General features: G+C 29.8%; 4 protein-coding genes across 6 annotated transcripts; 1 reads left to right on the top strand and 3 right to left on the bottom strand.

The window, feature by feature from the left end:
- Nucleotides 1-225: 225 nt before the first annotated feature.
- Nucleotides 226-2,170, bottom strand: LOC124912730 (protein NRT1/ PTR FAMILY 2.8-like). The gene is made up of 3 exons (XM_047453380.1): nt 2,068-2,170; nt 1,763-1,980; nt 226-1,686 (listed from the first exon to the last, which is right to left on the bottom strand). Exons 1-3 carry the CDS (start codon nt 2,168-2,170, stop codon nt 226-228), a joined length of 1,782 nt encoding a protein of 593 aa, XP_047309336.1.
- Nucleotides 2,171-9,096: 6,926 nt separating this feature from the next.
- LOC124911408 (GPI mannosyltransferase 2) lies at nt 9,097-13,086 on the bottom strand. Of its 3 annotated transcripts, none has more exons than XM_047451886.1 (8): nt 12,611-13,086; nt 12,431-12,536; nt 12,264-12,356; nt 11,983-12,178; nt 10,748-10,914; nt 10,414-10,643; nt 9,752-9,924; nt 9,097-9,453 (listed from the first exon to the last, which is right to left on the bottom strand). In XM_047451886.1, exons 1-8 carry the CDS (start codon nt 12,942-12,944, stop codon nt 9,295-9,297), a joined length of 1,458 nt encoding a protein of 485 aa, XP_047307842.1. In that variant the 5' UTR covers nt 12,945-13,086; the 3' UTR covers nt 9,097-9,294. The 3 variants fall into 3 exon arrangements, with proteins under 3 accessions (XP_047307842.1, XP_047307841.1, XP_047307843.1); XM_047451885.1 differs by having other exon boundaries at nt 10,748-10,926; nt 12,611-13,084; XM_047451887.1 differs by having other exon boundaries at nt 10,429-10,643; nt 10,748-10,926; nt 12,611-13,083.
- A 3,062-nt stretch (nt 13,087-16,148) lies between these two features.
- On the top strand, nt 16,149-20,333 carry LOC124911363 (serine/threonine-protein phosphatase PP2A catalytic subunit-like). Its single transcript, XM_047451837.1, has 11 exons — nt 16,149-16,487; nt 16,713-16,769; nt 17,104-17,187; nt 17,934-18,005; nt 18,461-18,532; nt 18,786-18,826; nt 19,176-19,242; nt 19,361-19,552; nt 19,639-19,728; nt 19,819-19,926; nt 19,997-20,333. Exons 1-11 carry the CDS (start codon nt 16,395-16,397, stop codon nt 20,060-20,062), a joined length of 942 nt encoding a protein of 313 aa, XP_047307793.1. The 5' UTR covers nt 16,149-16,394; the 3' UTR covers nt 20,063-20,333.
- A 112-nt stretch (nt 20,334-20,445) lies between these two features.
- Nucleotides 20,446-21,754, bottom strand: LOC124911362. Its single transcript, XM_047451836.1, has 2 exons — nt 21,606-21,754; nt 20,446-21,539 (listed from the first exon to the last, which is right to left on the bottom strand). Exons 1-2 carry the CDS (start codon nt 21,751-21,753, stop codon nt 20,521-20,523), a joined length of 1,167 nt encoding a protein of 388 aa, XP_047307792.1. The 5' UTR covers nt 21,754; the 3' UTR covers nt 20,446-20,520.
- Nucleotides 21,755-25,166: the final 3,412 nt, after the last annotated feature.

The raw sequence follows: 25,166 nt of genomic DNA, 5'->3' as shown, positions 1-25,166 counted from the left end.
TTCGCCAAGATGAAGAAGAAATGGGAAGAAATTGAGGCAGTGCCCGTAAGGTAGAATCGAACTAACCAGAAACAACGTAACATCACGTTGGTTTGATGGAAAAGTAAAAAAAAAAAAAAAGAAGAAGAAGAGAGAATAGATATAATTTTCTTATTTTTATCTCAAATCAGATTACATCACAACAACAACGACAGAACCTTTATAATTACAAAAGAGAGAGGAGAGCTAAAATTGAAGATGTGGAGTTGTCCTGTTTTTCAATTCCTCCTCCGATTCATCTGTTCTAACCAAAGGGGAGAAAATGTAATGGCATGAGAAGAAATGAAAGTAAAAGAAGTTTACTACTCCTATTCCGGCGATCATGAAGTAGAAGTTCTCGAGCCTGTCGGCATTGAGATCGTGACCACCCAACCATGGCGAATTCCCGTTCTTTTTCGTTATTGAGTATACCACGTTTGCAAGAATTGTGTCTAAATAACTCGAGGCTGACAAGCTAAGGAAGAATAGAGATCCACCGACGCTTCTCATGCTCTCCGGGAATTGGTTGTTGAGGAATTCCATTATAGCGACGGCTGAAAATGCTTCTGTCAGACCTGAGAGGACGAATTGCGGCAGTAGGATGGCGACGCTAATTGGCGACGCAAACGTACCGTTGTTTATGGCCGATTGCCGACGTTTCCGTTCCGTGATTCCGGCGACTAACATGCAGAGGATTGACATGACGATGCCTATTTGGATCTTCGTTTTCGTAGTTAGCCTCACGTCGTCATCCTTACTACTGGCTTTTGTTTTTCTTAGAACGGGGACTACTATGCACTCGTAGATGAAGATCCAAAGAGAAAGAGCGATCATGGAACTTAGCCCGATCCATGACGGTGGGATTTGAAACTGCTTGACTTTTGTGTTTGTTTGCATTGCCTGCGATATTCCGAGTGTGTTCATTTGATCCATGGAGATGAAACAGGCGATTCCTGTGAACCACACGGGGATTATTCCCACCAAGCATTTCAGCCTCTCCACTTGCTGGATACTGCATAGCCGCCAAGTGTTTGTTGAGATGGCGCCAGACTCATCAAGCTCGTGACTTCTATCAACAATAGCGGCTGCTTTCTCTAAGAATTTAAACCTAGTGGTTCTCGGAATGTCGTTGTATCTTCTATCGGACTCCTTAACTTCTGGATCATAGAGATCATCAGGCAATAACGTCCCTAGGTCTATCTTCCTCTTCCTGAAGGCAGCATTGATGACCTTAATAATATCCAGAAACATACTTCCTTGAGGCTCCTTGTAGACATAAACGTGTCTTCCAATCAAGAAGATGGATATTGAGAAGAAGAAGCAAACGGTTGGGATTGCGAATCCAAGAAGCCAGCTGACGTTGGTTTGGATGTAGACAACGATTGAGAGCGCGATAAGTAGTGCTACTGTGAAGGAGAAATACCACCAGTTGAAGAAGCTCTTGAGCTGAGACCTTCCTTTGGATGTGTTTGTGTCGAACTGATCTGCACCAAAGGCGATATTACAAGGTCTAATTCCCCCCGAGCCGATTGCTAGCAGGGCCAAAGCAGAGTAGAGAAATGCAAGCTGCCATGGTTGAGCCGATTCACAATTTAAGTGGGCATCAGTACTGCAAGGTGGAGGTCTAAGACGCGGTATGCCTGCTGTTAATGTCATCACTCCCATTCCCTGTATTGCATTGCATTTCATTTTATTTCATTTCATTTCATTTCAACAAACAAACAAGATTATATAATATATTTACCAACATGGAGGCAATTGAACCAATTAGGAGGGTGAGAAACCTTCCCAGATAAGCATCTGAGAAGAAAGCACCAGCCAAAGTGGTGAAATTGGATGAACCTGACCAAATGTTCACTACATTAACCAGCTGAATTCCATCCATATTGTATTTTGATCTGAGGTAGACTGTTATGTTGGCAACCAAACTCATAGATGCCAACTTCTCAAATGATTCATTTCCTGATAATATCAAATATCAATCACACATTTATATATTTAAAATAATTACAAATCCAAACCAAAATAATATTCTTAATAATTAATTACCCAAAATATATACAATGGCTTTCCATCCTCCTGCCTTTCTCTCTGAATTCTCTCCTTCATCTCCTTCGGAAGAAGAATTTCTTCTTCTTCTCTCTTCGCCCATGCACATGCTTGTTTCTCGTCTTTTTTTTTTTAAATTAAATAGAACTAGTTTGACATTCCATCGTCATGGCCCTCTCGCTCCGTTTCGTTCCTTTCCTTGAGAGAAAGAGTGAGTGAGACTGAAAAGAGAAATACCTGGAATACTAACTATCTGGTTCCATGGAATTCGGACATTTTATTGATTGATTGATTGATATGTGTTTTTGTTTTTCTTGGTCGGTCGGTCGGTTCGGTCGTGTTGAATATGAAACATTTAAACACATCTACATAGGACTTACCTTTCCCTTAAAAACAATATTATTATTAGTTGGTTACTTAGATCCTACAAGTTTGGTTACTTTCTCAATCCATCCACTCTAGAGAATCACTCTCAATCGCCACCTCTTTTTTTCTCACTCCCTTTCAAATTAGAGGATTAGTTTTATTTCAACTTATTATTAATTATATAGTAGACTATGTTAAATGTAATATTTATAAACTTTGTTATTATATATATATATAGTTTGCTAAATATAAAGTTATAGTTTCATAATAGAATTTTACAAATTTGAAGACGCAAACAAATTTGCCCGTTTATATGTAATTAAGTATTTTATACTTAGTCAATTTTTAAAAATTATATATTTTAATATAAAATTAATTCAAAATTAATAACGAGTAAATAACACTATAAAAAAATTATACTTACAAAATTAATTATATTAATTTATTTATTTAAATAAATAATAACTTTATTTTTTAATTTTTAAATATAAATTTGTTTTTTTAAAGTTAAATCGTATCCAATCGTAAAATCGAAATTGTTTATAAACTCGTAAAATTGTAAAATCTTATTATCGTAAATTTAAAATCGTAAGAATTTACTTAAAATCAGAATTGTTAGCCTAATGTGAAATCGTAAATCTTAATATTTTAAAAGTCAACTCGAGATTTTGATAGTCTTGGATGTAAGTCACGTAACTCATTTGAGTGAACCACTATAAATCTGTGTCTTCTTGTGTTCTTCTTTTCTTTTGTTTTTACAGATCGTTTTCAAACAGATCAGTTTTAGAAGATCCAAATCCTAACAAAAACGTTTTGTTTTGGCAAAATATTGGTAGTTTCAATGTGGGCATTACTACAAGTTGTTCGCTAATCAAAATGCAATATTAATATTCTATTATTAAATTACATTGCGGTTAAAAAAACGAAATCCAAAAAGATAACCGATTTATTTTAAGTTCAACCTGAAGCGTTAATACATGTGAGGTGCGTTCTCAAGTGAAGGGCGGCACTTCATATGTCTCTGATTAATTTTTCACCTGTCTTTAATTAAGACTTCATTTGAAGCTTTAATACAAATGAAGGGCTTCACCTAATAAATATATATATATATATATATTATTAATTAAATCATCATTTACTATTAATTATTTGAATTCATTAAAAAAATCTTTATATAATTTTGATAAATTTGTTTGATAGTTACCTCATTGGTAGACATCTCGCACTTAATCCAAAAGAATGTTTAATTATTTTTCATGTTTTCAAATAAAAAATTATTTTGTATAAAAATTTTGTGAAACAGAAATTACTTGTTCTCACTCTTATTCTCTTAATTTGTTATTAACGTTATTCTTTTTGTTTTTAGATTTAATGCAATTCAATTTTATAGGGAATGAAATGTTTTGTTTGTACTTTTTGAATTGTTAGATTTTTTTATTGTCTTAGTAAAAATATAATAAATTTTATTTAAATAAAATTCATTAAAATTAATAACACATCAAATAAAAATGTTAAGTACATACAAACAATCAAAAATAATTGATCAAAAGAATGAAGATGTGGAAACCCTTTCCATATATCCGATTCCAAAAAATAAACTAGAAATCAAGAGGTATATATATTGTATAAGCAATACAAAATATAATTGTAATAAGAGAAATAATCAATGATACATATTTCATTGTTGGTTTTTATAAAATAGTTTAGCCATCAAATTGTCTTAAAAAATAATATATTTTCGTAAATACATATTCTTAATATATATATATATATATAAATTAATAATAATAATAAAATATTTATAATTATAAATATTTTATTATTATTTATATTCATCAATAATTTTTTATTTTTAGGTATGTAATTATATTTTGGTTCAATTTATTATTTATTTATGTATTAATATGTTAAATTTTATTGTTAGTTATGCATTAATTATAAAATTTATAATAATACTTATTTTTAATTATAAATTATTAATAAATTACCATAAACACTTAATATCAATAAACCATTAATTATTTATTTCATAGAATATCAATATAACCTGACATTATATAAATAAATCAATATTACATTTTCAGCTACTTTTTATAATAAGTAGGGGTGACAAATTTGATCAGGAAACTAAACCTTAACACACAGTGAATTAATATTATTTATTAATATGAGTTGGATTGAATATAGTTTTAATAATTCAAACTAAATTTTAGTTTTAACATATTATTTATGTTTTTAATTCGTTACTATTTAAAAATATTTGATTTATTTTATAATGTTTAATACGTTTTTGATTCGATCAACATTTTTTTAATTCGTTTAACCAATATTTGATATGTTTAACAAATACTAACTAATTTTGATCCGTTTATTACGTCTTTGACCCATTTAATATATTTTTGGTCCATTTTAACACACTTTTGATATATTTACTACGTTTTGGTTCGTTTATATAGCTCGTTTATGAAATATTTAATACGTTTTTTTATCCGTTTAACATATTTTTAATTCGTTTAAAAATATTTTAATATTTTAGTTAATAAATTTTAATTTATGAAAAATAATAATTAAAATGAATAAATAAGGCTTTAATTATGATAAATGGCTTTAATTGATAAATTTATTTTTTTAATTAAACTATGTATTAAAGAGATGAGTTATTTATTCTCTATGACCAAAATATATGCATAAATTATTATTAATAAGTTTTTAATTTTTTATCCTTATTGAGTGTAGGTCCCACCAAGATAGGATCTTATGTCCCCTCTTTTTTCCTCATATAAGGGCTAAATAATCATTTTCTAAAAAACTAAATAAAATTATTTTACTCTTTTGCCCATTTTTGTGAACGGAATAGGATCCCATCGTGTGTGAACAATGTGAATTATAGAACTAATGAGATATTCTTATCCATGATCAAATAATAGGTCATGATGTTGGTCATGGAGATCAAAACCAAAATCAAGTCATAGGATACATCACAACCACAACCAATGTCATTTGATTAAATGTTGTCATTTGTCAGCATTTGATTGGTTGTCGATATTTTCATCTCTTATCTTTAAAGAAGTAGAAAATAATGAATTTGTGTAATTTGAGTAACTCTACCTCAACTCAAATTCAATTCAACACAAATTAAATTAATTCACTTAAATTAATATTTTAAGTTTGGGTTAGACTTGGAATTTGAGTAACAATGATATAATCACCCTAATTTTATTATTGTATAAATCTACATTTAATATTTTTTCAGTCGAAACTTTGTTCTGCACCCTTATATTCAAGCCTTATGTCAATTGATACTTCACTATTATTATTATTATTATTATTATAATTTAATTATTAACCAAAGAATATAATATTTAATTAATAAATATCAAATATGAGTGAAACAATTTCCAGAGAAAGAATATAATTAATAATATAAAATCATAATAATTAAATTACATTCTGTGTTTTTTTATTAAATAAATGGAAAATTTGACGAAATGATCATGATAATTGGTCTAATTCAAAAAATGGACACGCTTCATAAACCCTACAAAAATGGGATTTTCGCCTTGCGAAATGTCCGTCTTGCCCCTCTCGCGCCCACTTACCGCTCATTAACGCGATTTATCACATATGCACTTCATGTAAAACGCGTGAGTCCGTAAACGCATTTTACATGAAACATGTATGTGGTAAAATGCATATTTTCATTATACGCATTTTGTCACAATCTAGTTTCATGTAAAACGCGTTTATGAACTCACGCATTTTACATTAAACGCGATTGTCGTAAAATGCATCTTTTATAGTATATAAACTTAATTTGCCCCTCATTTTAAAATAATTCTTTCTATTCAAGACGTGCCCTCTCTCTCTATCTAACCCATGACTCTACTCTCCAACTTTCACGACTCACCAACTTTGTTCAAATCAGTTCAACATCATCATCGATCAACTCTCATCATCATTCATCGTCGTCTTTTCGTTCTTATATTCAAGTGAGTTTAGGGTTTATGTGTAATGTTCTTATTGTTTTGACGTTTATATTGATGGATAATCCTTAGCTTAGCTTTTAGGGTTAATGTGTAATTTTCTTATTATTCTGGCGTTTATGTGTATATATATTGATGGATAATCCTTAGTTTTTAGAGTTTATGTATGTGTAATATATATATGGATGGATATTGATGGATAATTCTTAGCTTTTAGGGTTTATGTAGCTTTTAGGATTTATGTGTGTATATGATGTTGTTTTTCCAATATTCTTCATTCACACGTATTATATTAGCGTATTGTAATGTTCTTATTTTGCATTCATGAATGGTTTAGGGTTTATAATAACTGTGTATTACTATTTCACGAGCATTGTATGTATATGTATTGTACGTATATACTTTATTTGAATTGTTTGTTAATGTTTTATCAAATTTCCGCGTATTATTTTATGTTGCTTACTTGAGTTGTTATTCTTATGCCAATGTTGTTCTTTTTTTGTAGATAGAGTCGACCATAATTTCTGAGTTTATTGGTATGGTCTCATGGAAAACCAATATCTCAATAATTGTCACCAAGTTTGTTGCAATGGATCTAATGGAAATGGTAGAGCAAACACAATTCCGAATTTTATTCAAAGGATTCACGTTACTGCAGTTCTCATGAACAATAATCCATCAAATTCTCCTCAGAAAGAGAATCTTAAATTCTCTACCGATGAAGTTCCTCGTGAATGGAGAGGAGTTGTGCTTCGGGATGAAGGAGTTTGTCTTTGTCTTGATCACATGCCTTAATTTTGGAAGATTCCCTGTAGTGGAAACCATTTTCAATCAAGTTAAAGAATGTACATCTTTAGTTGTAAAATATTTTAAAAGTAATATGATTGTTAGAACAGGAGATCTTCACTCAAGATTGTCCTGCTCTGATAAAGAAGATGCATGGAAGTTGGGGCTGGTATATATGGTTTGTCATTATCTTTTCGCCCTTGATTCAATGATGATAATAAATATCAAACTCCTTAGAATGGTCGAGGACATCGACACTTTCCTTCAACTACAAAAATAGTTGGGCATATTATCAGTAACACTAGAGGAGAACATAGCTGGAGAAGATTGAAGGAGGAATATGTGGATGTGTTTGTGGAATTACATAGAAATTGGAGGAAAGTGTCGATGTCCTCGACAATGCTGAGGAGTTTGATATTTATTATCCTTCTTAGGTCAAGGGCGACGAAATAATGGTAAACCAGGTATATAAGTCTCAACTTTCATACATGTTCTTTATTAGAGTAGAACACAAATCTTGAGTGAATGTCTCATATTCTAACAATCATGTTATTTTTAAAATATTTTACAACCAAAGGTGGATATTCTTCAATTTGATTGAAAATGGTTTTCACTGCGGGGAATCTCCCAAAATTGAGGTATGTGATCAAAGCAAACTCCTTCATCCTGAAGCACAGCTCCTCTCCATTCACGAGGAACTTCATCTACATAGAATTTAAAATTTAAGTTGTTTTCCTGAGGAACATTTGATGGGATTATCGTTCCTGAGAACCACAATAACGTGGATCCTTTGAATAAAAATCAGAATTGGGTTTGCTCTATCATTTCTATTAGATCTATTGCAGCAAACTTGATGGCAAGGTTTGAGATATTGTTTTTGCATGAGACTCTATCAACAAACTCATAAATTATGGTCGACTCCATTTATAAAAAAGGAACAACATTGGAGTAAAAATAACAACTCAAGTAAGCAACATCAAAAATTGGATAAAACACTAACAAACAATTCAAATAAAGTACATCCGTACAATGCTCGTGAAATAGCAATACACAATTATTATAAAACCTAAACCATGCATTATACAGAATAAGAACATTACAATACATTGATATAATACGTGTGAGTGAAGAAATTTGATAAACAACATCATATACACATAAACCCAAAAAGCTAAGGATTATCCATCCATATATATACACATAAATGTTAGAATAATAAGAACATTACACATACATAAATTCATATAAATGCCAAAATAATAAAAACATTACACATAAACCCTAAAAGTTAAGTTAAGGATTATTCATCAATATCCATCGATATAAACACTAGAATAATAAGAACATTACACATAAAACTTAAACCATTACACATAAAACTTAAACCATAAACTCACCTGAATATGGGAACAAAGAAACAGACGACGAACGATGATGAGAGTTGATCGATGATGATGTTGAACTGATTTGAACGAAGTTGGAGAGTAGAGTCGTGGATTAGAAAAAAAAAGAGGAAGTCGTGAATAGAAAGAATTATTTTAAAATGAGGAGCAAATTAAGTTAATATACTATGAAAGACGCATTTTACGATAATCATGTTTCATGTAATACGAGTGAGTCCATAAACACGTTTTATATGAAACAAAATTGTGGTAAAATGTGTTTAATAAAAATACGCATTTTACCAAATACGCGTTTCATGTAAAACGCATTTATGGACTCACACGTTTTACATGTATCATATATGTGGTAAATCGTGTTAATGAGCGATAAGTAAGCGCGAGAGATGCAAGACAGACATTTCGCAGGGTGAAAATCTCAATTTTGCAAGGTTTATGAATCGTTGTCCATTTTTCGAATTAGACCCATTATCAGGGTCATTTCGTCAAATTTCCCAAATAAATACATAAAATTGCTAACCTGAATCAAAATTGAATTTCATAATAAAGAATATAGCATTAGACATTCAATCATGCAGAATTAGAATGAAACCCCAAATCTCCATGTAGGCGCCTATTAGCCAAGCTTTTACAACCATGGAAGATTCGATCAAACCGAGAACTTGACAAAACTTAAAGAAGATGATAGTAATTTACGTGAAAGGGTAGAAGTTGGAAAAGAGTAAACTTCCAAGAAGAATATAGGCTGCGGAATATGCCCAAATCATATATCCCCATCTCTTGCTAACACGAGCTATATACGTGGCAAACCAATAGAGAGGCGGACTTGCTGACAAGAATCGGGTCGAGACCTGTTATAAGAGTTATTTGGATTTAACTCATTTCATCAGTTAAATACTAAAATACCTTCATTTTATTTATAACATTTTGAAATATGATAAATGGATAGAATATAAAGTATACTAGTTTTGCTTCCTGAACTTTAAAAATGGCTTAAATCTCATCGCATGCAAAACGGGCTTTTAATGCAAGTTGAGGAAGCAAAATGAACTTCTTTTTTATTAAAAAGTAAACGATATTTTAGTCATTTAACTCAAATAACATACTTTTTCATTAAAAAAAATATATGGCTCTAAGTTTCAAACTTACCTGAACATGCATGACAAAAAAGGCAGTAGCTACCATGAAGCCCAGGTGAAAGACAAAAGGAAGAATGACATTGGGAACACATTCCTGTTCGTCTGCGATCTGATGCTGCATCGCATTTACATTAAAATCTTCTATCTGCCTCTTTTGCTTCCGTTTATGAAGAACAGAATTTTCTGTTACAAGCAAATACTAAATGAACAGCAAAACAAGGAGATGTACAGAACTTCAAGAAGGTGTGAATGCCTGAATTTGAAACTGGTAGAGAAACTGTTAATAAATTTTTGAATCTGTTTCACTCACAAGTTAATAAACATCCTGTTTCCAAATGTGATCCCATCTGAATCCACACCCAGATGAAAAAAAAAATCCAACAAAATAGTGTTTCTTCTTATGAAGAACATAATTTCTGTTACACAGCATATGAAAATGGCCTGAATTTGAAACCGGTAGAGAAACTGTTGATGAAATTTTTAATCTGTTTCACAACAAGTTAATAAACATCATGTTACCAAATGTGATCCCATTTGATCTACACCAGATGAAAAAACCGACAGATATGGTGTTTCCAAATGAAAACATTCTTCCCTGCTGCTCTCTCAGATGAAGTTTATAATTAACAATAACATGACAGCTTCATTTAACTAACTTGAAAGTAAAAGTACCTTGTGACGACTTACCACTTCCTGAAACTATTTTCTCTTTTTCAGCTAATTGTTTAGGCTGGAAATCTTCATCCACATTAGAACATTGGAGGAGTCCCAGTGAGAAAAAAACTTCTGGTCTTTGTTTTACATAGTGGAATATTGTAGAAAGAGCTAAGAACAATATTGGAGAAGCTAGGAGAAAATTTGGCAACTGTCTTAGTTGGAAATACTTGAGAAACCCAACTCCCCTGACAGAAACAATGTATTCAAATATCCATAATCACAATTTTTATTTAAAACAAAGCCACAGATACAGGACAAAATGATATAGCAGAAACAACATTAAACTAACCAGTAGTGACTTTGAATGAAATTGTATAGCAGAGGTATTCTTTTTTTGCACCAAGGCCTCATCTTATCAGTAGAATGTCCAAGACAAATATTGTAGTAACCAAATGCTTGAAACGCAATAAAAGGAACGAAAATACACAGACAACGTAAGGCTCCAACTGCAAGAACCTGCACGGCAAGCTAGCAAAAATAACAAACTAATAAGGATGCCATCCCAGAAGAATGTAGTGATCAAACTGACCAGAAAGAGAAAAACTAGACGAAAGGCTTTCAAAAAGTGAATTGAAATACAGAGAATAATGTTACACTCAATGAAAAAAGAGAACAGCTATCTATCTGCTAAAAGATTGAACGGTCATGTGAAACTGCATGGACTGTTAACAAACAATAGAAACATATCAGGACAAAAATGATGGGAAGAATCATTCGCTCAACATCTTAAGAGAAATAATGCAATTATAAGAACTAAAACAAAACACTGTAATCGTACAATCAAAGAACATAAATGATGAAAGAATAAGTAAAAGAAGCAAAAAATATTAAATTTCAGTAATTGATCTTAGCTTATCACTTAATCTAAATGATTAAGTGCTTATTCGAATTAAGTTAATTTGATAATGGTTGTTTAAAATCACTCAATTATTAGATTCAACTCAAATTAAGCTAAAAAATATGTTTTAATTAGGTAAGTTATGAATGACTTAACTTAGTAAAATATAGTAAAAGCATCAAAAGACGACTTTTCCCCATAAAATTAGTAAAATTACGTCACTACAAGGGTAATAAATTGTTTTTCAACATTAGTTCCATATTTTATCGAATCAGCTTACATCTCAAGTTCTTAAGACCTAGATATTTTCATTTGGTTTATTCAATATTCACTTTTCAAGACATTTAACTAATTCCACACTTAAAATTCAGTATTCAACATTAAGCACTTAATTTATAGTTTTATCAACACACCCAAGATACAGTTATACCAAAACTAACAAGAAAACATTCTACTATCTACAGGATTTTCTAGTCAAAATCATTATTATGTCATCACAAATTAGGTAACTATCGAGGATTAATTGTGATGGCCTATTCAACCTCACTCCTCAAGAGAGGTCATAATCAACATCAAAAGAGGATTATGTGCAAATTGAGAGCATACATCTGTGGATTACAGGTGGGGATAGTTGGGTTCAATGATCATGTAATTCAAACTAATCCAAAATAAAAACAAGTACTTACACGACAATCCTTCTTGTGAAAGATGGCACGGTAAGCACGATGCATTGTTTGATAACAAATATAGCCAGCATTAACCACACCATTCGACCTTGCACACCCCGAGAAAGAAAACACAAGTGTTGCAGCGTTATCTGCACCGGAGAGTAAAGCATACAAGCCTCCAAGGGATAGCAGAGAATACAGGCTTTCAGAATATCTGCAAGCAAGATATAGAGGGTAATACAACTCTATATAAGCTAGTCCTTCTCTTAGTTTCATGAAAAAAGGTACAAGAAACATACATTGATGAATAGAATATTGATGCTGGATTGAAACAAAACAAAAGTGAAGCTCTCAAAGCTGCATCTCGGTCCTTCAAAATAACAACTGAAAGCCTGTTAGGAAGCAGAACAGTGAAAATACATACTGATAACATAAAAGATGTTACAATTATTAACATGAAACCGACCTGTAGAGGTAGAGCGCGGAAAAGATAAAAGCAATGTTGTTGATGACATAGCCAGATAATCCAAGAACAGCTCGATGTCCAAATAAAGGAACCAACGGGAGAAAAACTGAAATAGAGCAGAACTGATAAGAAATTCGAGTTTGAATCCCAAAAAACATAGATACAAAAGAATTGACCAACCTGTTCGTGTAATAGTCGACATACATATGGGGAGAAGGGGTAAGAAGGCGTAGGATTGCTCGTACTCGTATCCGCACTGCGCTATTCGAACGAAGTAGACGCTGTCCCAAACGATGCTGTTTTCGATCAGAGCGGCGACGCGAGGGAATACAATTTGACTGGGGGCGGCGGAGGAAGAGAGGCAGGTAGCGTTAATATTGGCGGAGGTGTCGTATGGTCTGAGAACAGATCTCCATAGAACGATGAGTGAAATGAGAAGGAGTCTTGACGCAGTAGCTGATCGGAGAACAGTACGATTGTATGAAGAAACCTCCGTTGAAGATTTACTCGCCATCGTCGTCAATTCTTTCCCACATTCAGTTCTCCACTCGTAATCGAACTCCAAATAGATGCTTTTTGGGCAAAGTCTCAAGTTACTAAAATTTTCGAGACTAATTTCGTACAATTCAAAGTTGAAACTCTATAATTGATGAAAACAACTCAAATTAGAGCTTCAACCAAATAAGAAATCGGAGGAGACAATACTTAATGCCAATTATATTTCCGAAGAAGAAATATTTGTAGGTCACTCCTTAATTTTTTTTTTCCTCTCTCGTGATCACTTTAATTTATATTTTTTTAACGAAAATGTCCTTTGTGAATTTGATGAATTTCGGTTTACGAAGAAGCGTGTCCGAAGGGACTTCGAGTTTCGCGAAAGAGAATTTTTTTTATATAAATACTCAAAACTTTTCATTTTGCAATAATTCTTTTACTCAAATACGCAATAGGCGTATTTTCGTCAAAAAAAAATAAAGTGGTCACCAGAGTAATAAAAATTAAGGGGTGACCACGGATGCAAATAAGTCATTCTTTAGAGTCGTTTCGTCAAATTTCCCGATGATAGTATTTGGGTCACACCTCCCTTTCGTCTCGATCTCACTCAAATTCGATCCCGAACAATATAAACACAATTAAATATATAAAATCAACAATATATTTATTATTCTTTATATTTTATGTCTTTATAATAATATAAATTTTTAACATTACAATATATATATATATAATAATTATGGGGAGCTAAAGATTTGAACTGATGTGGAAGAATAACTAAGTTTGATGACTTAACATAATCTTAATAATCTTAATGTTTTATTATTCTCTTTTCTCTTCTATTAATAATTTTTCTCTTTTATCATTATTAATAATTTATTTTTCTTTTTTTCTCTTTTCATAAATAATTTATCTCACTTTACTTATTAATTTATAAATATAAGTTTTAAAATATATATATTATATTAAATATAGATTTTAAAATATATATATTATATTTAATAAATATATATTTAAGAGAATAAAAATTAAATATAAAAATTCTTTTTTTATTTAATTAATTATTTATCTCTCTAATAATTTATATATATATATATGATTAATAATTTATTTATTTATGTGTTTTAAAAATAAGTAATAATAGAAAAAAATAAATAAATCAATAAAATAAAATAATATATATATATATAAATTCTCTCCTTCTTATTTTGTCCCTTTTCTTATTATTAAAAGTTAATATTTATTTATGTGTTTTAAAAATAAATAAATTAATAAAATAAAATAATATATATATATATATATATAAATTCTCTCCTTATTTGTCCCTTTTCTTATTATTAGAAGTTAATATTTATTTATTTCATTTTCTTATCAAATGTATTAAAAATTCAATCAATTACATTTAATTAACTCACTATTTATATAGAGTAAAGATAGAGAGTGGGAAATATATTCATAAAAAAATATATTCACTAATTTTCTCTTTTATATTATCATATTATAGTTATAAATATGGTTAATTTAGATATATATATATGAGAGTAAATTGATATTTGAGTCAAAATAAATAAATTTTTTAACCAAATAGGTTAATAAGATTTTATATTTTAAATTCAATACTAAATAATTCAACACTAAATTTGATTAACGCGAGACATTTAACAATATAAGTTCAACTTTTTAACTAATTATTTTCTCTCTATATATATAATTATGCCTAATTTTAAAGTGTCCGGATTGCTGGTTAATTTTGATATATATGTGAGAGTAAATTTATACTTGGGTCGGATGGTAGGTTAACTCATTTATAAACTTAAAACGGTTAAAAATAAAATTAAAAATGTTATATGTATGTTTCAAACTTGTCACTTAACAAAAACAAGTATAATTTTTTAACCAAGTGTGATTGAGATTTGAGATATGGTCTGCTGATGAATAATAGGTCAGTGTCAATTGAAAATGGTTAAAAAATATGAATCGACCAAATTGAAAGTGTAAGGTCACAAGATAAGAGGTTCATTCAGAAAAAATTATGTTACGAGATATGTGAAAAGATAAAATTAAAATTATTATTATTATTTTTTATTAAATTTATTTTTTTTATATTTTTATCGCCTCATTCAATCTTTTATTTTCTCACCAAATTTCCTCCATTGAGTATTTCTCTTTTATTATATAAAAAAAATAACTGGACAATAACTAGGGGTGGCCAAAAAATCCGATCGATTCGATCCGAAAAAATCTGTATCCGATGGATCGAATTCGGATATCGATCCGATCCGATATTTTTACCGGATTTTCGGATCGAATACGAATCGGACAAAAAAATTCGGATACCCGAAGCCAATCCGTTGATTTTTAAAATTTATTAAATAAACAAATCCAAACAAAAATATTATTAAATAAATACAAATCTAACCAAAAATCTCTCTCTTCCTATCTTTTTCTACCAGTTTTTCTTTACAAACTCAAATAAAAATATTATTAAACAATTACAAATCAAACAAAAATCTATCTCTTCCTCTCTTCTCTTTACAAACCCTAACAAAAATACAAAATTTCTCTCTTCCTTATGTTTTCTCCCATTTTTCTTTACAAACCCACAAACCCAAACAAAAATATGTCTCCTCCATTTGTTTTTCTTCTCGTTTCCTTTTAGATTTGTTTGTGAATCTGTTCTCAAATTGTCATTATTCATAACTAAGATCCTTAATAGAACATTTTTAATTTTCTAGCCTATGAAAAAAAATTAGAAATATGAAAAAAATCGAATCAGCGGGTTCCCGGCTAACCGATTCGATTCGATCCGGTATTTTCGGATCGGATAGTGGTCGGATACCGAATCGAATATGAATCGCAATTTTTGTAAAAAAATAGAGACGGATATCCGATCCAAAATACCAGATCTACCCCTAACAATAATAGTATATTCATTTCCCGTATAAATTCGCCCAATTATCATCTATAATCACTATATACAATAGTCAAAATTGAGTTATTATTTTTATTATATATTAGTCAAAATTGTTATAATTCATATAGTCAAAATTGTATCAACTTATTTATATATTACCAATTAGTAGGAATGGATTAGCTAAATCACATAATAATAATAATAATAATTAAGCTGTAAATGTATATTTTAAATAATTTTGGGACGAAGATCGGTTTTGAAAAGAAGGGTATTATCGGCTTTACGCTAGGTTTTCACTTTTTATCATCACCGTTGGGCGTTTGCTCCTCCCTCTTCTCTCCTCCATGCCTGCTCTGTTTTAGACTGATTTTCGAGAAGTACAGTCCGATTTGTTTAATCATCCAGAGAGAGAAAGATAAGGAGGAGGAGGAGAAGAAGAAGAAGAGTACGGGGAAGAGCACATTGCTGTTGGTGATAAAGATCTAGGGTTTCAAAGAGATCTTGGATCCGTATTTTCCAAAAAGTTTCCCCAAGCTTTGTTGGAGGTAGAAGAAGATGAGCTTCGATCCGTCTCCTCCGAGTACAAATGGCAACCTCGACGAGCAGATTCTTCAGCTTATGCAGTGCAAGCCTCTCTCGGAGCAAGAGGTTCTTTTCGATTCTTATCGATTTACTTCCTTATCATGTTTATGTCTCATTATCTCGTTTTCTCTTCAAGGATCCGTCTGGACTTCGATTTACTTTTTTTATTTTCGACCTTAGCGGCTCGATTAATGTTTTTCTAAGATATGAATCTGGATGTTCATGGCACCTTTCCTGAAATACTTTCATATGTAAACTGATGCATCATAACATCAATCGTTTTTATTGTAGGTTAGAGGTCTGTGCGAGAAGGCTAAGGAGATTCTTATTGATGAAAGCAATGTTCAGGTTTGCTTTCCTCTGTTCAAATTAGTGCATGTTGTCTTATTATGTTGTTAGAGGACTTGTTTAGATTCTGGATGTAAACAACAATTGGATATAGCTTTATGTTAGGTTTTATGCCAATTGAATGCTTTGTTTGAACACAACAGTGATAGATCCAAGTGAGACACTTGTTTTTATGAATAAAATAATAGGATTCATCTACTAATGCCACTTAGTACAATGCCTATGTGATATGAAAGTGACTGGAGAGAGCTTTTTATCTTTTTCTATCAATGAATAAAATCTTAAAAATTTGTGAATGCAGATGTTGATTTTTTTATTTTGTTTGCTTATACAGCCTGTTAAAAGTCCTGTAACAATTTGTGGGGATATCCATGGGCAATTCCATGATCTTGCAGAGCTATTTCGGATTGGTGGAAAGGTATTTCTTTGATTTTAGAATGTATAAACATATATATTTTCGTTGATTTATCTATCTATCTATCGTGGAATGATTATAACACTGGTGTCTGGGTTGTGTATTTCAAATGTCTTGCCTCTTTATTATCATCAGTATTTTGTGGACTGATACATGGCCAATAGGTTTGTAATTTGTTGATGTCATCACTATGCACATCTTGCTATACCCACGGTTTTCCTATCAGGCCGTGGATAACTTGAATGTTGCCATTATATGTTTGCAGTTGAAACTTTATTACCTTTTTTTCCTTTGTAATGTTATGTTTGTATGAAATATGAATTGCCTGCACTGTAGTTGTTAGCAGTGATCTCTCCGCAAGCTCTTACACTTTCTTAAGAGGATCACTTTAAAGTGGAAACTCTCTTTCAACATCTTCCCTGGAAGAACAAAGTGTTATTGCTATCGTGGTTTCTAAACAAAACAACCTAATAACTTCCTGGGGTCCCTAATCATATGTATATCGAGTGAACATCTTCAGAACTTCTATACAACCTTCATATTAGAAGGAGATAAGCCTCAATATGGTTTTACAAGTTATGGAATATATCACAAGGATAGATTATTAAGTCTGTTAATATGATTTTCTACTGATGCCTTATTCTTTATGTGTGAATAAGTACATTGTTGCTTATTGTTGCATCAATCCTCTGTATGATTAGATTTTTTACATTCATCAATTAAGCATGTGACAAATCTTCTGTTGACAGTGCCCAGATACAAACTACTTGTTTATGGGAGATTATGTTGATCGCGGGTACTATTCAGTTGAAACTGTAACGGTAAGTTCTTTTGTTATCAGATGTTCTCTCTTATTGCTTAGTCATTTTAATCGCAAAATTGATATTTTCTTACACTCATACACATGGATATTGAGCAGAAAAGTATTATTGTCACTCTAGATAAAGGATGTAGGGCTATTAAAACCTTTTTTTGGTAGATTGACTACAAACTGGCAGTTACTCTTAGCTGAAGAAATGAAAAAAGCCTTTCTAAATACTCTTATGTAAACGACCTCTCTGAGCAAGAGATTAATTCCTCCTTGTATCATGTAATGCAATGTACATTGGTAATCCGTCTTCTAGTGAATGATGGGTTTGGGATGAGTAGATACAGAACAATGGATCTATTATAAAGTTTGGGACCTTGTGCTTATTTTCATAATTGAGAATGCCAGTGATAGTCAGGTACTCTTCTTGCTTTGGGTTATCCCAACACTGATTCTTCCTTGTTTCAGCTTCTTGTGGCCTTAAAGGTACGATATTCTCAACGGATCACTATTCTACGTGGAAATCATGAAAGCCGACAGGTATATTTTAGCTTCCTCATTCCTTGTTTTTTAATCTGTGCTCCATCTCAATTTCCCTTTTTCTACATGTGGTTCTTTAGACTTTGTTGCTTCCTGTTGGTCTCAATCCTGTAATTTTCTTGGGTCTTAGTGCCCCATTTGGAAACACGTCTTATTTTTGTTTTTGTATTTGGATCTGGATAAAAACAAAAATAAATTTCAAGCTTAGCTTAGTTTTAATCTGCTAAATGTTTTTACCTTTTTCTGATTGCAGATTACTCAAGTTTATGGATTTTATGATGAATGCCTGAGGAAGTGAGTACTTTCTATGGATGTTGGATGCCAATATAATATTTTTGATCTCATATGCATTTTTTTTTGTCTTAGACCTCAATGTTATTGATGTTTCTTGTTCAATTTAGAAAAAGGTAACACGACATTCTAAACTGTCTGTTACCCCTGGGGAATGCAGCAATATGTTTTTATAATTAACTTTCATATTTGATCATCAAAACCTTGCTTATAGTTTTTTTTTTTTACATTTGGCTATCTTTCGGATATTTTTGCATGTAATGAATACAAGTCAGTTATGTATCTGTCCTCTTGCCCCTTTCCCAATCCCCACTCTATCTCTGCATCTTACTCTCCATCACTTCCTTTGCAGATATGGTAATGCCAATGTCTGGAAGACTTTTACGGATCTGTTTGATTATTTTCCACTTACAGCATTGGTTAGTTTCCTTCCACTCTACCCTATTAATAGATGTGCCTGGTTGTTGTTAATCAAGATTGCTTAACATCATAATATGGTCAACAATATTTCTTTATATTTTTCGTAAAAACTTCTAGGTCGAATCAGAAATATTTTGTCTACACGGTGGACTGTCCCCTTCAATTGAAACATTGGACAATGTACGTAATTTTGACCGTGTTCAAGAGGTTCCTCATGAGGGGCCTATGTGCGACCTTTTATGGTCAGATCCTGATGACCGCTGTGGTTGGGGTATCTCACCTAGGGGTGCGGGATATACGTTTGGTCAGGTATTTTTGTATGTTCATTTATATATATAAACTGTTTTGTAGTGAATGACATTTCTTATAGAATTTAAGACCGCCTATTCATGTAGGATATATCCGAGCAATTCAATCATACAAATGGACTAAAGCTGATCGCTAGGGCCCATCAATTAGTCATGGAGGGATTTAACTGGGCTCATGTAAGAAACTTTTGTTTTTAGTTTCCATGTTGAGTAACAAAGTATTAGGTTTGTTTAACCTATAATAATAATAATGATGATAATACACAGGAGCAAAAGGTTGTTACTATTTTCAGTGCACCTAATTATTGTTATCGCTGTGGTAACATGGCATCCATCTTGGAAGTTGATGACTGCAATGGCCATACTTTTATTCAGGTGAGATTTAGTGAGATTTAACACAACTTCTTATAGATTCAACTGTTAAAAAAATTCACTCTCTTTACAGTTTGAACCTGCACCTAGGAGGGGAGAACCAGATGTCACTCGAAGAACACCCGATTATTTCCTTTGAGACATGGCTCTGAAACAAGAAACACAACTACTATAGCGGTGGAAGGAGATCTACATGTGTTCTCCAACTATAGCCATAAAGAAGCGGCCGAGCAAGCAAGACCACAAAAATTAGCTGCATATGTATCATTTTCCTGTCAGTGTAAGACTGGTATTATCTATCTTAACCCTTCTTTTTTACCCCCATCATTTTTTCCCTTTAATTTTCTTGTAGAAATGATGTTCCTCAATGCATTGTTTTCAATAGATGAAAGGAGTTATTTTTGGCTTGTAGCTTCTAGCTACTTATGTTGATCATTTGTTTTTCGTTTTGTGACCTGGATTTATAAATTAAACATTCAGAAATGCTAGGTTAATAAAATCTTAGTTGAATACTCCCAAATCCCAATAGGAAGTTTACAAGTTTCATTTAACAGGAACAATATACATATTGCCATTAGATTTTGTGTATGTACAATGTCAGTTTTTCCTTTTGAACTCGGTTAGAAACGGTCTAAAAGCAGCCAACACAGCTGCAATTTTACAAGCAAGAAAGCCCATCATCCCAAACACGACTTCTTTCGCTGTCAACATTGCAGTATTTGTACTCGCACCATATTTTGCCGTCACAAAAGCAACTGATAATAATAATAAAATCAAACCAGATAAGGTTACTTTAAACTCCTGATCATTGCTATTGTTGTTGCCTAACCCATCAACAGATCTCTGTAGAAATAACAGATAGATAAATCCCCCAATCCCACCCGTTAAGAAAGCTAATCCAACATCTTCACCGACAACTATAAACGAAATTGTTGAACCGAAAAGAACAAGTAAAGTATTGTAAAGCAACAAAGTGGACTTCAGATCAGAGTACTCTTTCATGCTTTCTTCATTTGATATTCCTAAACTAGCATATTCATATTCAAGTCCAACACACAAACGAGTGAAATCATTACTGGTGAATTCTGAAACCGCGCTAGGTCTAAGTTCCACCATGGAAGAACTTTGTATACCTTCTCCAAGCAAGATATCATCTTCCAAGTCAAATCCATATTCTAAACAAGTATAACATCGTTCTTCCTCTTCCAGCAACCTGACGACGGTTACATTCAAACCTGCCAGCCTCCACTGACCCGATTCAACGCTTAACCATACAGCTTCAATGTTTCCAAGTATAGGTCCATTGAAAGTAAAGTCATCAACAGAACCTCTTCTGAAATGCAATATATCATCAGAAACAAGTGAAGAACAACCAGCTGAAAACCTTTGTAAAATTGCATCTCCATTTCCGTTCATGAGACAAAGAAGAATCCCTGCATTCAAGTCACTAAGATCTGATCCATACAACTTACTTGTACTTAATCGGACTTTATATAAACAACAATCAGATCGGATTGATGCTGTCAAGTTCTCCTCATTCGTGAAAGTGTCTATACTACAGGTTTCAGGTTTTGTAACTGGCAAAAGTTGTAATGGTTTGGCATAGTCACTAAAATCTGAATAAAAAACATTGAATTATAAGAAGAATGAAATGATTATATGATATAATTGATTTTGATTACCTTGGGAAGCAAGTCTTTTGGCTGAAATCATAAAATGATTATGTGGAATTTCGATTCTCTTTACACGAACAGATAATAATCTATAATCGACGAAGAAGTTACTGCGTGTTGCAGAAATCAATCGGCCTATTGAAAGTGATGATTCCATATCCTTGTATGTAATATAGAGAAGGAGAAAAAATACGGATTATAAGTAACTAAAAGTGTTGATAGAGATGAGGGTATATATGATATCTCAAACAAATTCAGGGGTATATTAGGAATTCACTCCAAAGATATTTTGGTATATTGAAATTTGTTAATAATTTTATGTATTTTTTGTTAGGACTATTTGAAATCATTTTTATTTATTTATATTTCTCAAATTTAAGTTATTCAAAATAAAAAAAAGTTAATCTCATGCTAATATGACACGACATCGATACCACACGGGTTTACCAGTTGAAATGGCACGACACAATCACGAATATACAAATATCAACTTTATATTTTAAAAAAAACATATGGTTTCAAAATAATCTTTCATTATCCTTTTATAGTTTTTTTAAGCCAAATTAAAAAAAATGTTTTAATAAATGCACTTAATTCAATTATGCTCAATCCAAATAATAGAGTTTTAGAATGTACATGTTTTAGAAGCAAAAGAATCAAATGTTACTCTCTGCTCTTGACGTTACATGTTCTTTTAACTCTAAAAGTTTAAAGTTCTAATTTTAAAATATATATTTTAAATTTATAATTTTATTTTAAAATAATAAAAAATATTAATATATATATTTTATTTATAATTATAATTGTTAAAATTAATCATTTTAAATAATATTTTTTTAATAAAATTAAAAATAATTATATATATAATTACATATAATATATAATATATTTTAATTAAAATAACTATTTAAATATTTATTAAATAAATTCTCAATCAAACTACATAAATAAATAATAACAATCCAAATTAAAACATTTTGAGATTAATGATGTTAATTTTTAATTAGATTAGTAATCTCAAAATATTTTTATTTTAAATTTTATTAAATAAAATTATTATTTAAAAATATTTTATTTTATATTATCATTAATTTTAATAATTATATATATAAATTAAAACTATTGATTTTATTAAACAAAATTATAATTTCAAAATATTTTATTATTTGAAAATAAAATTATTAAGTTAAAATATTAAATCTAAAATTTATAAATATAAATTTTAACTTCCACAAGTTTATATTATGAACAATACATTTGACCAATTATTAAATATAACATTTTGAATTTAACTGAATCTTTGTGGGATTGTGAAAAACAACTTATCCAAGGAAATTTGAATAAAGTCATAAAAAATTATTATTAATCAGCTTTTTGGGTTTAATTCAGATAAGGCAACTACGTTTATTCCTTTGACCAATTATATTGCTTATAAACAGAATTAGAAAGAAAAATTTGGGAAAAGTTATTTTTGATAAAATTTAATTTTTAGAATAAATAAGATAATGTTTTTTTCCTGTTCACTCCAAAGATATTTTTATATATTGCAATTTCTGAATAATTATATAGTATTTTTTGTTACTACTATTTCAAATAATTTGTATTTTTCTAAAATTAATGTTTTGTTAAAAAAAATAACAATAATGAATGAGACTACACATTAGGCACATAGGTCACAGCACAATCACAGATATAAAAATACAAACTTTATATTATAAATATATGTTTTTAAAACAAGCCAAAAACATTGAATAAACGAACCAAACAATGGTGAAATTATTTATCCCTATGATCTTCCATTTTCCTTGTAAATTCTTTCTCTTTAAAAAAGCAAAAATAATAATAAATTATTTTACATTTGTATTATACTAGAAATAAATGGTAAGAAAGAAGATTTTGTCCAGCCTTTCAGCATCTCTCTCATACAGTTTGAAAATATAAAATTTTATATTATATTTTATTAAAAAATTTAAAATAAAATTATTAATTTGAAATTAATATTAATTTTAATAATTATAAATTAAAATTATTGATTTTATTAAAAAAATAAAGAAAAATTATATTTTTAAAATATTTTAAAATGAAATTATTAAATTAAAATATTAAATATAAATTTTAAATAAGTATATGCATTACAATTATACATTTGACTATACGATATGACAAAAAAAAAACAAAAAAAATACATTTTCAATATAACTAAATCTTTATGGGATTAAGAAAAACAACTTATCAAAAGTAATTTAATAAGGATTGAGAAATTTAAGGGAATTTATATAAGGTTGTAAAAAAAAAGTTTATTAATCACAGTTTTGGGTTTGATTCAGAGGCAACTTTGGTTATTGGTTTGACAAAATTATTTACACATAATAAGAAAGAGATAAATTTGTAAACATTTTACTTTTCATAAAATGGACTGTTTTAGAATAAATAAATCAGATAATATTTTTTTTTTCTCTTCACTGGATATTTTGCAATTTCTTAATATTTTTATAGTATTTTTGTTACTACTATTTCAAATTATTTGTATTTTTTTTTTAAATTAATGTTTATTCTAAAAAAAAAAAAACACATATTAGGCACATATGGTCACTACACAATCTCAAATCTAAAAATATAAACTTCATATAATAAACATATGTTTATAAAATAAGCCAAAAACATTGAATGAACTTCTAAGACAAGAGTTTTTATATATATGTATCCCTATAATATTCTATTTTCCTTATATATTTTTTCACTTTAAAAAAATATTACATTTTACATTTGTTTTACACTAGAAACAAATGGAAATTTTTTACATGTTTTAAATATATAAGTAAAATTGATAAATCAAATGCATCTTCTCGGCGTTACTCTCATTATGAATTCATGATGATATATTTTGCATATAAAATGTCACAACTCAAAAGATTCAAAGTTAGGGTTGTTTAACATTAACATTTTGTAAAATATATTTAATAATTTTATTTTATTTTATTTTAAAATTACAATTTTATTTTAATTTTTTTAACAAAATTAATAAATTTAATATATATAATATATTTATAATTATAATTGTTAAAATTAATTATTTTAAATAATTTTTTTAATTTTAAAAAAATATAATATATATATATAAATTCAAAATTAATCTTATTAAAAAAAATTATAAATATGTAATTTCAAAACATTTTATTTTTTAAAATAAAATTATTAAATATAAATTTTACATATATAGATTATAAATAAATACATGTGCTGCACAATCTTAGTGGACTATAAATTTGATACAGTTCTTTTTTTATTTGTGACATTCTTTTTTTAGTTGGTGACATTTTGAATATAACTAAATCATTTTTTTTTTGTTAGAATAAAAATAAACAGTTATCCAAAATAAGTTAATGGGGATTGAGAAATGTAGTAAATTTGTGTAGAGTTATCAAAATATGTTATTAATTACCTTTTTGTGTTTGATGTATATGAAAATTAGTTAATTTGTTTTGACCACTTATATTGCTTATAAATAGAGAAATTTGAAAAGCTTTTATTTTTGATAAAATGGAGTTTTATTTAAATAAGATAATTTTT

Source organism: Impatiens glandulifera, chromosome 8 (assembly GCF_907164915.1).
Source record: "Impatiens glandulifera chromosome 8, dImpGla2.1, whole genome shotgun sequence".
Classification (NCBI taxonomy): Eukaryota; Viridiplantae; Streptophyta; class Magnoliopsida; order Ericales; family Balsaminaceae; genus Impatiens; species Impatiens glandulifera.
This window is presented reverse-complemented; position numbering and strand designations above follow the sequence as displayed.

Bases quoted from the DNA above. Each gene is read 5' to 3' on its own strand.
- LOC124911362 (XM_047451836.1), bottom strand. From the start codon at position 21,753: ATGGAATCATCACTTTCAATAGGCCGATTGATTTCTGCAACACGCAGT. The intron at 21,540-21,605 runs GTAATCAAAATC...TTTTTTATTCAG, and splicing joins CAAAAGACTTGCTTCCCAAG to ATTTTAGTGACTATGCCAAA.
- LOC124911363 (XM_047451837.1), top strand. From the start codon at position 16,395: ATGAGCTTCGATCCGTCTCCTCCGAGTACAAATGGCAACCTCGACGAG. The intron at 19,243-19,360 runs GTTAGTTTCCTT...AAAAACTTCTAG, and splicing joins ATTTTCCACTTACAGCATTG to GTCGAATCAGAAATATTTTG. The intron at 19,553-19,638 runs GTATTTTTGTAT...CTATTCATGTAG, and splicing joins CGGGATATACGTTTGGTCAG to GATATATCCGAGCAATTCAA.
- LOC124912730 (XM_047453380.1), bottom strand. From the start codon at position 2,170: ATGGGCGAAGAGAGAAGAAGAAGAAATTCTTCTTCCGAAGGAGATGAA. The intron at 1,981-2,067 runs GTAATTAATTAT...TGATATTATCAG, and splicing joins AGCCATTGTATATATTTTGG to GAAATGAATCATTTGAGAAG. The intron at 1,687-1,762 runs GTAAATATATTA...AATGCAATACAG, and splicing joins GTTCAATTGCCTCCATGTTG to GGAATGGGAGTGATGACATT.
- LOC124911408 (XM_047451885.1), bottom strand. From the start codon at position 12,944: ATGGCGAGTAAATCTTCAACGGAGGTTTCTTCATACAATCGTACTGTT. The intron at 12,357-12,430 runs GTCGGTTTCATG...GCTTCCTAACAG, and splicing joins TCCGCGCTCTACCTCTACAG to GCTTTCAGTTGTTATTTTGA. The intron at 10,927-11,982 runs GTAAGTACTTGT...TATTTTTGCTAG, and splicing joins TTCACAAGAAGGATTGTCGT to CTTGCCGTGCAGGTTCTTGC.